Source organism: Chlorocebus sabaeus, chromosome 9 (genome assembly GCF_047675955.1).
Source record: "Chlorocebus sabaeus isolate Y175 chromosome 9, mChlSab1.0.hap1, whole genome shotgun sequence".
Lineage (NCBI taxonomy): Eukaryota > Metazoa > Chordata > Mammalia > Primates > Cercopithecidae > Chlorocebus > Chlorocebus sabaeus.
Window position 1 is genome coordinate 26,120,641 of NC_132912.1, and position 16,923 is coordinate 26,137,563.

At 38.6% G+C, this 16,923-nt stretch overlaps 1 protein-coding gene across 7 annotated transcripts in view; it reads left to right on the plus strand.

Moving 5' to 3' along the window:
* MYO3A (myosin IIIA) overlaps positions 1-16,923 on the plus strand; it is a 261,924-nt gene that overhangs the window by 179,036 nt on the left and 65,965 nt on the right. For all 7 annotated transcript variants that reach the window (XM_008002560.3, XM_008002567.3, XM_073018805.1 and 4 more), the window contains 2 exons: positions 13,648-13,801; positions 15,644-15,732. In XM_008002560.3, coding sequence (XP_008000751.3) covers positions 13,648-13,801; positions 15,644-15,732 — 243 coding nt within the window. The remainder of the gene's footprint in view (positions 1-13,647; positions 13,802-15,643; positions 15,733-16,923) is intronic.

Below are 16,923 nucleotides of genomic sequence, written 5' to 3' on the forward strand. Positions count from 1 at the left end.
AGACCAAAACAAGTACAAAATTTTTGGTTTGAACTGTTTGATAATATCTATCCGAACTGCCAGCTTTATGGGACCAGGTGCGTCCCCATGCATTGCTCATCTGAAGAGTTACTGACTTGCATTGGAAGACCTCTGTTGTTCTTTTGGTGGTTGGGTAGACTCTGGTTTTAGCCTTAACCAAGGTACAGATATTTCAATAATTATTGCTTTTCACTTTTTATAAAATGTTACAGTTTACAAATTGCTTTTTTTTTTTTTTTTGATACTGAGTCTCATTCTGTCACCCAGGCTGGAGTGCAGTGGGGCAATATAGGCCGACTGCAGCCTCCGCCTCCTGGGCTCAAGCAATCCTCCTGCCTCAGCCTCCCAAGTAGCTGGGACCACAGTCATGCACCACCACACCTGGCTAATTTTTGCATTTTTTTCATGGAGATGGGATTTCACTGTTTTGGCCAGAGTGGTCTTGAACTCCTGAGCTCAAACAATCTGCCTGTCTCAGCCTCCCAAAGTTTTGGGATTACAGGTGTGAGCCACCAAGCCTGGCCTACAAGTTGCTTTGATTGCTTGCCTTGAATTTCATTCATGATCCCAGTGCTCTTAATTCTTTTGTCTATGGGCTTGTTAAACAATTATTCTATAAAGCCCTTTAAGATATTCTTGAGAGGATTTCAAAATAAAACAAACTCAAAATTTCCCCCAACAAAATAAAAAAAATCAACTAGAATCCAGGATTATACAAACCACTTTGAGGAATTAAAACAATTTCCAGTATTTTCAGGTGACTTCCTAGAGTAACTACCTAGGAATTTCTGCTTCGTAATTTTATGAAGTAGACATTGGCAGTTGAGTATGATCAGATTGATGAATGTGTTATCCAGAAGATACAGAATTAGTCAATGACTCTCTTGATTTTAACACGTGAGTGTACTTGTTTTTTCTTTCTAACACCCAGGTGAAGGCTGAAAATGTAGCTAAGAAAAGCTAACTAACTGTATGTATTAACTATCACAGACACAGAGCACACTTACACTAATTTCTGTAAATGAGAAACTGCTATTAAATCTTGAATTAAAGTCATGGTCTACATTTTTTGGTAGAATATAATCACAGATTTGACCTAACTGAGAGATCCTTAGTTTAATAGAGCCATTATTGCCTATCAGAAAGAAATAGTGTTCTCACTTTCATGAGATGTACAAATGATCCGGCCAGATCTCAGCACAAGCCTTGGGCAGCACCTTTACAGGTGAAGCACTTCTGTTCTTACTTAAACCAATAAACATTATTTTTATTGACAGTTCTACAGCACTAGAACATAAATAACAGTCTGCTGAAAGTGTTTTCCTATTTAGTCCAATTTCAGTATATTCGTAATAGAGAGTGGGACACTCCAGGGAAGCTATTTACAAAGGTATTTTGAATATCATTTTCACGTTGCCTTCCATTAGAAAAAGATCAATAAACTACAATTAAATATTTTTAGTGAAAGAATTTATAATGGTGGCCTAATCTATAGCATGCAGAGTAGATAGTTTTATGTTTCTTGGAGTTGTTTCCAACTGTTTGTATTACTTTTGAAACATTTTCCTAATTCCAGGAATTTCTATTATCCACTCACTGGCAGCTATACCTCCTTTCTCTTCATAACCTACTTTCCTATGGACAGTTACTATATGCCTCAGAATCTCTTAATAACCACCTGGAGCATCCAATTTGCATCCCTTTATTTTCCTTATTATCTAGATATTTAGAATGTTAAGAGAGCTTGTGTATAGAAGCATTATTTTTCTATGTGTAAAATATGTAGCTCCTAAAATTTTTCTGGAGTTTGATATTTCATAGTATTTGAAGCTTTTACAGTTTCCCAGTACTAGAAGAATAATTTTATGTATATTTATTTTAATAAAATCTAAAGATACTATTTGTATCTGAAAACAATAGTTTGAAAATCAGATGGTAATCTATGTTCCCATCCTGCAAATAGAAGATGATCAGCCAAGAAGTAGAGCTGTAATTATTTTAAAATTTAAGACTCAAACTCTTCTAAATGAGTTGCAGCTGAAAAGTATATAATTTACTCTCGATTGTGTCAATTCCATGAATATAGTATTCATATTTCAGCCTTTGCTATTACATTCGTACACCATTATTGTGTCATACATTGTCAACTTCCATTTTCTGAGAGGCTTTTAGTTTGCATCTCAAATGGCAGTTATCCCATTTCCAAGAAGGAAAGCATGTCTCTCACAATAGCCTTCACACTGAATTTCCACGATAAATATAAAGCCAAGGTTTCGGTTTTGTTTGTTTTCTGGTTTTCTTCATGGGAAAGGGAGCTCAACAGTAATCAAACTGTGATATAAGGACTGAAGTTCTCTGGAATCACCTACCTCATATTAGAATCCCACATGAGAAATGCACATACCTTATCAAAAGTATTCTCATGCTGCTGCTATAGTGGTGGTTTTTGTCCTTTGTCTTCATTTTGCACTGTGGTATCATCATTGTGGTATAGAACATACAAAAGAAATGATCCCTGCTCCCTAGAAGTTTACACTTCAAACCAAGGAGAGCACACACAAAGGACTGGTCAATCCTGGGCATGACTTTGAATTGGAACAAATGCCATTGTTCTTAAGGGCCAGTAAGCACCTAAAACATGTGTATGACGCTACAGAGTATTGTTCTAGAATCCTGAAGATTCACTCCGCTTATTTATATGTGCCTATTTGTATTTTGGATAAGCTTTCTTCACCCATTAGAGCAGCACATCTGACTATTAACTGAACTAAAGTGTGTTTTTAAAATGAGCTATTACTATTTATTTCTGTAGAAGAATGAGCTTTTACAGGCATCATTTAGAAATGCACCCATGGGTTTAGAACTGAATGTCAGAAGTCATTTTAGAAGCAGGAAACTATTTACAGCGCATAGTGGAAACAGTAACTGCAGTTATGGCTCTGGCTTCTCTTGCAGAAAGTAATGTGTATGACTGTCATCTCCAGCTGTTCACATCCTAAAGTTTACAGTGTTTGAGATTTTAAATGTGGGCTCCAACCCATAATTTGTGGCAATTACAAAGAATAAAAATTCACTTAATATAAAATACCTACATTTTCAAAACTTTTTACATTATAAAGTAAAAATAACCAGTCATCTGATTTTTAAAAATGTGTGGACAATTAAAAACAAACCCTTATCAGGGTCTTCCCATTGTTTTGCTCAAAAGTGTGAAGTCTAAGTCCAACTTTCTTGCCTATTAAGTCATATGTGTGTAAATGTAACATTTGTCCCATTTTAGCTCTCCAAGTAATAAGCATTTCCTTTAAATGTTAAAGCAGCCAAATACATTTGAGAAGCCTTTAATACAACAAATCTTCCTTTTTAAGTGCTTGACCAAGTGTTAGGTTATTGTCTGAGACCACATTTAAATATTCCTTAAAAGTTTCACACACTGAAGATGGCAGCTGATGTCCACGTGGTTGGGTGTTTGGAGCTGTGTCGGGGCCCTGGCAGCAACTCTGGGCTGTGGACCTGTTGCTCTTCTTTCCCTCTGGCTTCACAGACGGCCTCTCTGGCTCTGTGTTCCTCATCCCTGCTAAGCAGCTGCGTAGCACACTTAGTCTGTTTCTCTTTCATTGGTGAAGCTTGGTCGACACCCTTAATGTGATGTGGGGATTTGTGGTACTTATTTTGATAGTTTAATGATATTCTTAAAAGTTTTTTTTTTTTTTTTCCTTTTCTGAGTTGGGGTCTTACCCTGCCGCCCAAACTGGAGTGCAGTGGCACAATCAAGACTCACTGTAGTATCGAACTCCTGAGTTCAAGTCATCCTCCTACCTTGGCCTCCTGAGTAGTTGGGGCTACTGGCGTGTACCATCATGCCTGGCTAAATTTTTAGAATTTTTGATAAAAAGTAATTCTCAGTGAAATACATAGTTCAAAGCCTAGATCCATATGATAGTATTGTCATTTTCTACACGTGAGATTAGAGCATACTGTTGACAAACCAAAATACAATTTTTTGGTAAAGATTTAAACATGATAGTAATGGAAAAACAGTTTAAGGTGAAAGAGATCCTAATATATAGAACACTGTATTTCTGAATTTCTAATCTGAATGCCTCCTTATTCTAAGCTGATACCTATTAATACAATATAAATCTGTAAAATCCTTTACATCTCTTAAATGGTTTTGAGAAACAGGTATCATATACAAAAAGTGACTAAATTGGAATTTTCATCTTAGCATGCATTAGTATATATTTTTCTGAATAAGGAAGCTGCTAAGGGAGAAATATTCTAAAACTCATCTCTTCAAATTTTAATAAAATATATGTAAAATAAAACATGAATATTTTATTAGGAATTTCCAAAATACTTTCTCATTAGGTTATTTGTCAAATTCTGAATTAATGACTTGTGTTATCTCAAGTTAATGATGGCCAGCATTCTCTGCGACTTGCTATTAACATTAACATAAAAACTAACAGGATCATCAATATCAGCTTTGAATAGAAAATGCAAGAAGAAATAGATTTCAAATCATAAATCTTATTTTATAATGAGTTCACATTTTTACAGGACATATATTATCACCATTTTTTAGAATTTAAAAAAATAGTTATTTCATTAAAGTGTTATTCAAAATATGTGTATATAGAAAAAGAATGAAAAACATGATGATGTGTTAACAATTATGGAATAACCACCATGTAAAGGGTACACAGGAGTTCTTTGTACTGTTCTTGAAATTTGCTGTAAGTTTTAAATTATTTCAAAATTAAAAGTGGCAAAAGGTTTTTTTTCCACTGTAATAAATATAAAACATACTCAGTTCATCCTGAGTTCTGGTAGCACCCTTATAGAAATCTTAGATTTTCAACCTTTAAAATCTTTCTGTTTGATAAAGGAGCATTTTTGTCAATGGTTAGAATAAGCAACTTCTTCTCAATGGTTTCTCTCTACCATGGGCAATGTTTTCATGAATAGGCACACTCATTTGAGCAGTGGTGAGTAGGAGTTCTTTTACTAAAATACAGACTTCAGGGACTACATGTGTCTATGTAGCTTCTTTCCTGTTGCAAACATTCTGTCCACAGTCTTAACCATATTTATTCATTGAGTTTCATAACATATCCAAGCAGTTGTGCATTCTGAAATATTAGAACTAGAAGAAACCTAAATAGATTATCTATATTTCATTGATTAAAATGGCTCCTTCTCTTCAACTGTGATTTGCCCAAGGTTATAGGACAGTGAAATGAAACCAGGACCAAAGTAAGGGGCTTCTGACAGCTATCCATGGTTTTTCTCATGAACAAATAAGTAAACAAGGACCAGGGATCCAGTAATCTCCTGTGCAGAAGAAAAAGGTGCTCTTTCCTTCTTTTCTTTCTTTCTAAATAGATAAGAGCACCCTTTTCTTCTGCATAGAAGATTACTTTACTGGAATAATCTATTAGATTACTAATTATTGGGTTATTATTAAATCACAAATTATTAATTATTTAATTATTAGATTATTCATATTGGATCAGAAAGAAGGAAAGAAAAGAAGCATAGGTCAGTCTTAACATGAAAAGCCAAGGAGAATCAACATAAGGCAGGGTAGAAGAAGGTAGGAAATCCCAGGGAGCACTGAGGCTGGCAGCAGAGGCCAGCAAGGGTTATGACAGCTGGAGACCCCTCACAGGAAGGAACTAGAACTAGAAGATGGAATAACTGGAAAGGAGAATACAGCCACAAGCAAAGAAATCTCAGATATGATTTTAGGGTTGGAATGGAAAGGCAGAGAGCATCTTTGCCATGCCCTAAAGAACAGAAACTCAACCAGGCACACTGGGTCACACTTGTAATCCCAGCACTTTGGGAGGCTGAGGAGGGTGGATCACCTGAGGTCAGGAGTTCGAGACCAGCCTGGCCAACATGGCGACACCTCATCTCTACTAAAAATACAAAAATTGGCCAGGCATGGTGGTGGGTGTCTAGAATCCCAGCTACTCGGGAGGCTGAGGCAGCAGAATCACTTGAATCTGGGGGCCGGAGGTTGCAGTGAGCTGAGATCGGGTCCACTTCACTCCAGCCTGGGTGAAAGAGCAAAACTCCATCTCAAAAGAAAAGAAAAGAAACTCTATCTTTCTGATCTTTAAATTCTACCTTCTGCAGCCCCACCTACCCCTAACCACACACAGAGTAGGCACTCCTCGAACATTTCTGGAATTTGAGTATATCACATCCTCTGCAGTGATCTGTACAAAGACAGCATCACAAACCCCAGGTGAATTACCAGTGCCATCTCATGATATGAATCTCATTCTTCCTCCTGTGACCTAAAATGGGTAGGACCATAAAAAAGTGGACTAAACTTACAAAAATAAAAGAGATACTGATTTATGACTTGAAAACAAGAAATACAGGAGAATATTGAGGGTCATATATACCAGCTATTAACATTTCCCCATTCTGGAATATCTACAACTGCGGAGCAGTGTCAAATGATGAAATTGTCTATTGGAGAAGGCTATGACATTGTTCCCCAGGTGTAAGTTCTGTGAAATAACTAAGTGTTCCCTGTCACTGCATGTGCTAGCCTTTTATAAAAGAAAGATGTCACGAGCCAAAGTACTCAAATCACTTCAATTGGTGACTTTGGAAGAATCTTTTTAAAACTTTGGGCTTACATAAAACTATCAGAAGGTAGTAGAAAGTATTCTCCTATAGTAAAATGATGAGGTGGTGTGTCAGGGGGAGTGGGGAGAAGACTATTCCAGAACCATCTATTGTTTACATGAGGATGTAGTCAGCCTACTTAGGCAGTGTTCATCTACTGCTATCTGGATTGGTGCTAAGAAATAAAAACACACTAAGTACAGATTGACTGGGCATGGTGGCTCGTGCCTGTAATGCCAGCACTTTGGGAGGCCAAGGTCCGCAGAATCACTTGAGGCCGGGTGTTTGAGACCAGCCTGGCCAATGTGGTGAAACTCCATCTCTACTAAAAATACAAAAATTAATGGGGCATGGCAGCATGTGCCTATACCCAGCTACTCAGGAGGCTGAGGCATGAGAATTGCTTGAACCCAGGAGGCAAAGTTTGCAGTAAGTGGAATTCGTGCCACCGCACTCCAGCCTGGGCCATGGAGCAAGACTCCATCTCAAAAAAAAAAGACCCACACAGTAAGTACAGGTTGATTGGTCTGGTGTGTACTAATGTAGGTGATGAGACTACATAAAAAAAAAAATTATTGTTGATTCTTAAAGATTTAGGTAGTACATGGAAGGGCAATAAATATTCATTTCTGAGTGCTAAAGTTATTTGTGAACTAGAAATATAGGTTATTCTATATTTTAAATTATCCCAGACCTGGGTAATTTCGGAACTTCAACTAAGGAAACAGAAAGATTTGAAATAGTTCACTGTTGCAGGAAGTCAGGGACCTCAAATGGAGGGACTGGCTGGAGCCACGGCAGAGGAACATAAACTGTGAAGATTTCATGGACATTTACCAGTTCCCAAATAATACTTTCATAATTTCTTATGCCTGTCTTACTTTAATCTCTTAATCCTGTTATCTTCATAAGCTAAGGATGCATGTCACCTCAGGACCACTGTGATCCTTGTGTTAACTATACAAATTGATCGTAAAATGTGTGTTTGAACAATATTAAATCAGTGCACCTTGAAAAAGAACAGAGTAACAGCAATTTTAGGGAACAAAGGAAGACAACCATAAGGTCTGACTGCCTGCAGGGTCAGACAAAAAGAGCCATATTTTTCTTCTTGTAGAGAGCGTATAAATGGACGTGCAAGTAGGGAAGATATCGCTAAAAAGATATCTTTTCCTAGCAAGGATTAATACTCTGGGAAAGGAATTCATTCCTGGGGGGAGGTCTATAAATGGCTGCTCTGGGAATGTCTGTCCTATGTGGTTGAGATAAGGACTGAGATATGCCCTGGTCTCTTAGAGTACCCTCAGGCTTACTAGGGTGGGGAAAAACCCCACCCTGATAAATTTGAGGTCAGACTGGTTCTCTGCTCTCGAACCCTGTTTTCCACTGTTTAAGATGTTTATCAAGACAATACATGCCCCACTGAACATAGACCCTTATCACTAATTCTGCTTTTGCCCTTTGCCTTGTGATCTTTGTTGGATGCTTATCAGGAGTTTCTGATTTTGCCCTTGTCCTGTTTCCTCAGAAGCATGTGATCTTTGTTCTCCTTTTTGCCCTTTGAAGCGTGTGATCTTTGTGACCTAATCCCTGTTCTTGCACCCCCTCCCCTTTTGAAATCCTTAATAAAACTTGCTGGCTTTAAGGCTCAGGTGGGCATCCTGATATGTTCACAGTCCTACTGATATGTGATGTCACCCCCGATAGCCCAGCTGTAAAATTCCTCTCTTTGTACTCTTTCTCTTTATTTCTCAGCCAGCCAACACTTATGGAAAATAGAAAGAACCTACGTTGAAATACTGGGGGCAGGTTCCCCCGATAGTTCACCATTATTCAAGTCCATCTTCCCAACGAATGGTACCTCATTTATGTCTTCCAACTGCATTTTTTATTATTAGAGATCTGACTTCTAACAATGTTCTAGAATTCTGTTTAAAGTCAAATTCTAAGGAATACTTGAAGACTGTAGCTTATCATATCTCAAGAACCTGCTGATAAGATTATGTTATGATAATAATATCATCATCATGGTGACAGAAGGAAAAATTTTCAAGCTTGGGGCTTACATTTTTCTTCAAAATTACTCATATTATTGAAAGGCGAAAGATGTCTGTCTTTGTGTGCCACAGAGAGGCAATGCAAGAGCAATAGAAGCAGTGTGAGCAAGCTGACAAGGAAGGGGTCTAGACCTCCAGGCAAGGGCTGCAGAAACCACAGCTGATGTTGTGACTGCCCTTGTCAAGTCAGTCCACTGAGATCAACACTAAAGAGGATGATTTCCCCAGGAAAGTCACTCAAATGCCAGCTTCATGAATGGATTCCTGTAGAATGTAGTCACAGGACCAAGAGGACACACAGAAGCAAATGGGAAAGAGACCAGGGAGTAAACATCAACCTGACACCAAGGATGTTTTCAAGAAAGTCCAGGAGACTTTCCCTTCATTTAACTCTGTCTGATTGCTAGCTTCACAAATCTTCAGCAACATCACAACAACTGATGCTGTAAGGAAGCCTCTGAGTCCAAAACATGTCATGTTTCTTATTATCTAGTTTCAAAACAATAATACTCCTAATAATGGTTGACAGACATTAAGTATGTAGTATGCGCTAAGCATGTATCTACTTTATTTCTCCCAAAATCTCTCCTCTTAAGTAAATACATAATCAAAGAAATGCAAATACAACAATAGGCTACCATTTCCCCCATCAAAAATAGATTTAAAAATATATATATTTTGAGACAGAGTTTCACTCTTGTTGCCCAGGCTGAAGTGCAATGAATGGCATGATCTCGGCTCACTGCAACCTCCAACTCCTGGGTTCAAGTGATTCTCTTGCCTCAGCCTCCCAAGTAGCTGGGATTACAGGTGTGAACCACTACATCCAGCTAATTTTGTATTTTTAGTAGAGATGGAGTTTCTCCATGTTGGGCAGGCTGGTCTTGAACTCCTGAGCTCAGGTGATCTGCCCGCCTCAGCCTCCCAAAGGATTAAAAATATTCCAATGAAAATATTCATTGCTTGTGAGGATGCAGCAAGTTAGAAGTGTTTATGATTACAGTGCAGTTTCTGCAAGCTTTCAAAAAATCAATCTACAGCCAGGAGCAGTGGCTCATGCCTGTCATCCCAGCACTTTGGGAGGCCAAGGTTGGGGTGCAGTGGAGGATTCATTTGAGGTCAGGAGTTTGAAACCAGCCTGGCCAACATGGCAAAACGTGACTCTACTAAAAATACAAAAATTAGCCAGGCGTGGTAGTGCATGCTTGTAATCCCAGCTACTCTAGAGGCCGAGGCAGGAGAATCACTTGAACCTAGGAGGCAGAGGTTGCAGTGAGCTGAGATCACGCTGCCACACACCAGCCTGGGCAACAGACTGTCTTAAAAAGAAAAAAACAGAATCAGTCTACAAACACGTTTCAGAAGCCTGTAAAATGTTCATACCATGTGATCATCTACTCAGTTTTAAGATGTAATAGAAAATACAGAAAAGCTTGATGTACAAAGAGGTACCCCAGAGCATGGTAGAGTGCATGGAGAGTGACCAGTTAAGGAAGGGAAATTGCTGAATTAGAAAAATGAAGGAAGGTCTCTCTGAGGAGGTGAGACCCAAATGATGAAAGTGAACCTTCATTGTATTACTCACCTGTGCTGAGTAATCTGTACTTAAATTTGTACCTGATTTATAAGCCATGTGGACGCTTGCAGCCTCTCTCAGCCCATGGTGACCACCCTTCCATGCTGCTGTGCAAGTCTGAGGGCTCAATGTAGTCATCTTGAATCTCTCCTGGAATGGCCCTTTGGCCCTAAATATTTAAGTTTGTTGTTTAGGCCGTAGCTGGAAAGGTGCAACTTTTATAGGCTTTCCTGCCATTGTGCCGCTTCATGGCTCAGACTCAAAATTCAATGAAAAACAAGGGAGAGGCCGGGCACGGTGTCTTATGCCTGTAACCCCAGCACTTTGGGAGGCTGAGGCAGATGGATCACTCGAGGTCAGGAGTTCAAGACCAGCCTGGCCAATATGGTGAAACCCCGTCTCTACTAAAAATAAAAGAATTAGCTGGACATGGTGGCAGGTGCCCGTAATCCCAGCTACTCGGGAGGCTAAGGCAGGTAGAATTACTTGAACCTGGGAGGTGGAAGTTGCAGTGAGCCAAGATAGTGCTACTGCATTCCAGCCTGCGTGACAGAGTGAGACTCTGTCCCAAAAAAAAAAAAAAAAGAAGAAGAAGAAAAACAAGGGACAACTTTACCCAGGTGTGGGATTTCCTAAGATTTCCTAACATCTAAATCTTCTGATTTTCCTGAAGAAAATATATGTATAATGATTATTCATCTATTTTCAAAAGGGAACTCAGTCTGAAGAGAGTAGGAATTGTATTGACTAAACACTTCAGCTTTAATACAGTTAATAACTCTGCTCACCTTCTGCTTTAAATGTATATTTGTTTGTTTGTTTGTTTGTTTTTTGTTTTTTGTTTTCTGAGACGAAGTCTCGCTCTGAAGCCCCGGCTGGAGTGCAGTGGTGCGATCTCAGCTCACTGCAACCTCCGCCTCCTGGGTTCACGCCATTCTCCTGCCTCAGCCTCCCAAGTAGCTGGGGCTCCAGGCGCCTGCCACCACACCCGGCTAATGTTTTGTATTTTTAGTAGAGACAGGGTTTCACTGTGTTAGCCAGGATGGTCTCGATCTTCTGACTTCATGATCCGCCCACTTAAGCTTCCCAAAGTGCTGGGATTACAGGCATGAGCCACCGTGCTGGTCCCTAAATATATTTTTAATGTACAGGGCAGAGCAGAGGACTTTCTGAAGAAATAGGAGCTTTGTTTCTCCACGTATGCTTGAAAACAACTAAGCATTTTGGGATCATAACTGCTATATAATACATAATTATTTTAGGCATTATAATTTTGCTAAAAGTATTTTATAAATTCTGAGTAATAGCGTTTTTTTCTGCCTTGGTTTGCCTGAAGTTCCTAACACTAACAAGTGTCTTGAAGGGGAGCCCATTGTTTTCCACACCACTCATCTCTGCTCTGTGTGACCCGCCACAGAAACAATCAGTGGATTTTGACACAGGCAAATAGAAATGACAAATGCATTAGTTTAGACCTTAACCTCGTGTACTTTCTATATAAAACAGACAAAAGTTGTTTTGAACTTTGCAGTTGCCATTTAAACTATAATATGCTGTGAGCATGATGTGTCTAACAGTAAAATAATTCTAGGTCTACTCACTTCTCCCAAGGTTACCTTCAAATACAAAAGTTGTGAAACTTCAAGTCGTCGTTTTCATTTTCATATACTGGATAAGCTAAATGCCTTTTTGGTTCTCCACCTTTTAGACCATCTATTCTTCTCATTTTTGTGAATTAGATTTCACTTTATTTAAAAATATACATTTATTTTTCCTGGTGACACCTTTGAAATGAAATTTCAGCTTCATAAGCCCCCTACTGTAGTGATTAAAAGCTCTGGTTTATCAAAATGTCCACTGGCTACATTGCAGATGTTCCCAGAAATTTTTCTTTCTCTTTACTATTGTAGTACATTATACATCATAATTATCCATCATATGTTACCTTGCATTATTACTCGAATTATATTTGAACTCTGTGGAGGGCCAGGAGCTCGTTTTAAACTTCTCTGTCACCCACTATAGTGCCTTCGGTATTCAATGAATTAAAGCATATATTAAAATAACAATGAAAATGGTCTGTAATTTAAACATGGGAATGTCACAGAGTGTTCCACCCGCGTCAGTGATTGATTCATACACTTACCAGGAATGGTTGCTTATCATTTGAGAAGCGGTGACTCCCCCACATGCAAGCATGGCTGCATGTCATAGTTCAGAGGTCACGCATGTACTGTCTGACAGACTTCAGCACTGGGCTGGGGACAGTGTGAAGGCAGAGTCATAGAAGCCGACTGGGCACAAGCCTTCATGTCCCTTTTGTAAAGTAGATCATAGGTACCTATGCTGTGCTGGTACCTTACCCCTACAGTAATTATCTGTGGTTCATTGTTTCTATTATACACATCTTATATTACACTATACTCAACAGCAAATTATTATTAATATGCCATATGTTATTACTTTGTAAAATGGGGTTTGTTACCCCCATTTAATAGATTAGAAAATAGATGTTTATAGAGTAAGGAAATTCCAAAGGATTTTGTGGCTAGTCAAGTGGCAGAGCCCAGAGATGAAACTTTGTGTCTTTGGTACTCAATCCACTGGTTGTTTCTATAACCCTCTGCTGTCTGCTGGAATTATAATTGAAAAGTTATATACATGTGCTTGAGAGATTCAGTGGGGGAAGTATACCTCTAAGATGTATCTAGTTAAATATTCTGTAAAGTCTGGAACATAATTTTGTTACTTCTCATTAACAACATATTTTCCTACATCTTGAAAACTTAGGATGTCCATAATTCTAGTATGGAGACTAGAGCTTCTGTTATTACTACCCTGAGTATAATCAGTTCTGACTTTAAGGAACAGGCAGCTCTGTGGAGAGAAAAATAAAATGATACTCTGAGTTTAAGAGCAAGTTCAGGCCAGGCACGGCAGCTCATGCCTGTAATCCCAGCACTTTGGGAGGTCGAGGCGGGTGGATCACTTGAGGTCAGGAATTTGAGACCAGCCTGGCCAACATGGTGAAACCCCATCTCTACTAAAAACACAAAAATTAGCCAGGCGTGGTGGTGCGCACCTGTAATCCCAGCTACTCAGGAAGCTGAGGCAGGAGAATTGCTTGAACGTGGGAGGCAGAGGTTGCAGTGAGCCTAGATCATGCCAGTACACTCTAGCCTGGACGACAGAGCGAGACTCCATTAAAAAAAAAAAAAAAAAAAAAAAAAAAGCAACGTCAAAGGGAGCAATTTATTTTAATATGTGTAAAGTAAAATTTTAGGTAATTACTATCAAGCTATATATTATTCACAGTTTTAAGTGGTTTTGTCTTTGTTATAGAATGAATACCTAAATGAAGATGTGGATGCTAGAGTTATTGAATATGAGGATAACCGGCCCCTCTTAGATATGTTTCTGCAAAAGCCAATGGGTTTACTTTCCCTACTTGATGAAGAAAGTAGATTTCCCAAGGCCACTGACCAGACTCTTGTAGGTGAGTTTTCAGTCCAGTGTGTCTGCATGGTTTTATGAATAGAGTCATGTCATTCTGAATGATATTTTTAAATAGCTTTAAATTATCTGGGAGAAAATAGCTGTCATAAAGCCTGCATATTTGACTTTAAAGAAGAGCCTTTGGATTTAATACCTGGACCAGTGCATGTTTATGATAGGGTAAAATATTTAGTGATAAATTAAGCAAGTTTAAATATTGGACTTCTCCTTATTTTATGGTGAAGCTCAACCATAGAATCACAGGTTATAAATGACCTTAGAAATTTTCCAGCCCAAAATTAGAAATTGGTGAGCAGGGCAGAAGGATAGCTCTGGAATTGAAAAGAGATAGTTAACAGGTAGGAAATAAATTAATCTTTGATGTTCTGTTCTATTCATTTATTTAATAGAGGCAAATCGCTTCAAATACTTAATAACCTCTAAGTTACCATACATTAATAAATGTTCATGATAATCCTAAGTCATCACAGTAAGATTAAATCTATTTTTTGTGTCTGAGAAGGCAGAGATGTGTATAATACATTTTAAAAGACCACCATTCAAGCTGGTTAAAATGAAAATGTCTTACTCCTTAAATTTAAAAAAAAAAAAAAAATTTAGATTTTTCAGATATCTGAAAAAAAAAAATTTTAAACGCAGAACATTGTATTCCCTGATGATCGGAGGTATTTATTCTGTATGAGAAATACTTGCAGAAAATATGGATTCACATCTTTCTGTCATTTACTTTGGGTGACATGCAGAGCCTCTTTCTTACCATTAGGTCTGTGATGTCTCTTCTTTCTGACTCACTGATTGGCTTAAATCTCTCCTTGAATTGGACAATACTAGATGGAAAATAAATTGACCCCAAAGTGGTGGGGAAAATCATTTCACAGCAGTCACTTGATTTTTAGATCAAATGATCCTTCTAGAGCAAGTTCTCTGAAGGTGGTAAAATTGTTCTAGAAATTCAGCTGCCTTTAAGATCATGTTTTATTTCTCATGTAATCAATAATAATTTACAGCTCTACAAGTAGAAAAGAGAGCAAAAACACTAGATTTTTGGGCTCATGGCTTGACATCACACTGTGTTTTACAAACCTCTTTGGTCAGTCTCAAGTAGTTCACTTGCCCTGTACCAGTGGTTCTCAAAATGTGGTCTCCCGCCCAGGAGCATCAGCATCACCTGAGAACTTGTTAGAAATGTGAATTCTTGGATCCCACCCGAAACCTACTGAGTCAGAAACTCTGCGGTTGGGGCCCAGCAACCTGTGTTATAACAAACCCTCGGCCGGGTGCAGTGGCCCACACTTGTAATCCCAGTACTTTGGGAGGCCAACGCAGGCGGATCACCTGAGGTCAGGAGTTTGAGATCAGCCTGGCCAACATGGCAAAACCCTGTCTCTACTTTAAAAATACAAAAATTAGCCAGGCCTGGTGGTGGGCACCTGTAATCCCAGCTACTCGGGAGGCTGAGGCAGGAGAATCGCTTGAACCCAGGAGGCCGAGGTTGCAGTGAGCCGAGATCGCACCATTGCACTCCAGCCTGGGCAACAAGAGTGAAACTCCGTCTCAAAAAAAAAAAAAAAAAACCCTCGAGGTGACTCTGACGCATGACATGGCATGAGGACTGATGCCCTAAATCATAATGTAATGGTAGAAATTAATGATCTTGAGTTTTACTTTACCATATATAATTCTATTCCAAATCTGCATATATTAGCTATGTAAAATTTTCTTTGTTCGCTGCACATTTGTCCTTTTTATGGTAAATGATTCTCACAGTATTTTTTGAGAATCTCATACATGCTTGATATATGAGTTCAGTATTTTTCTACAGAAAAATTTGAAGGTAACCTGAAATCACAGTACTTCTGGAGACCCAAAAGATTGGAACTTAGTTTTGGAATTCACCATTATGCAGGAAAGGTAAGAACTCTTAAGAATTATGACTGGGTTTCTCTTTAGCCTTTTAATGAATAATAGGATGGACATAAAAATTATGGCCCAAAATGTTTATAGGTAATAATAATGTCATAGCTGTCTGTTTCCACCCCCACTGGCCCTAATTATGCCCTCTGATGTCCTGTGATTGATCCTGTCCTTTGCCAGCCACTCACTATGGAGGCCACACCCACTCCAGGGCATGCGCTGCTGGCATCTATGCTGAAGAGGTTAAAAGAAAAGTCTTTCTCTTAGTTTAAGAATCGTAACGTTATAGTTTTTCTAGAGGAATTGTTTCTCAGTAACTAAGAAAAAACAAGAAAGAAAAGACACAAAACTGAAAGAATCCTTGGGTGAGATTAGCTAGCAATAGTTACCTATTTGTTTCCTTCTCTTAACAATGCCTGAGGAACTTTGGTATAAACTGCCCTTTTCAGACTTTAGATGATTCTCTCTCTACTGTACTCTTTGCCCCTCCTCCCTTTCAAGAAGAGAAGGTGCCAGGTTAGAGACACAGTCAGATAACTGAGCTAAGCCAGATGGATGGATTACAATGCAGTTAGAGGAGGAAATGTGTCTACATAGACAGAAACACATTTCCACACCAGAACGAACCTCAGATATGTTGTCCTAGACCCAGAGGATGCTCTCTTTCCTTCCTTCTGCAGAGAATGACAGGTCATTCCTTCACAATGATGTCATAAATATGGGAGGACAAAGAGGACATTCAGATCAAGAAAGAATGTTTCAAATGAGAAATACATAAAAATAAAATTACACAGAACTTAAAGCATTCTAGTCTGCTTGGCAACCTCCATATGTCTGTCAACATCCCACAGACTTTCATCATTTTTAAAGTATACCTTAAATCATTAGTTTATAGCCTAATGATTCTTAGCATATCATTTTCCAAATAAAGCCTGTTTTAAACATCCATTAAGAATTGCATGAACCTGTAGTCCCAGCTACTTGGGAGGCTGAGACCAGAGAATTGCTTGAACCCAGGAGGTGAAGGTTGCAGTGAGCCAAGATCGTGCCACTGCACTCCAGTCTGGGCAACAGAGTGAGACTATGTCTCAAATAAATAAAAAAAAAAATACCTATGATCATTTTATCTAGTTGTTTTTAACAGTTAGATTTTAACAATCTATTAGTCTGCTCGGGCTGCCATAACAA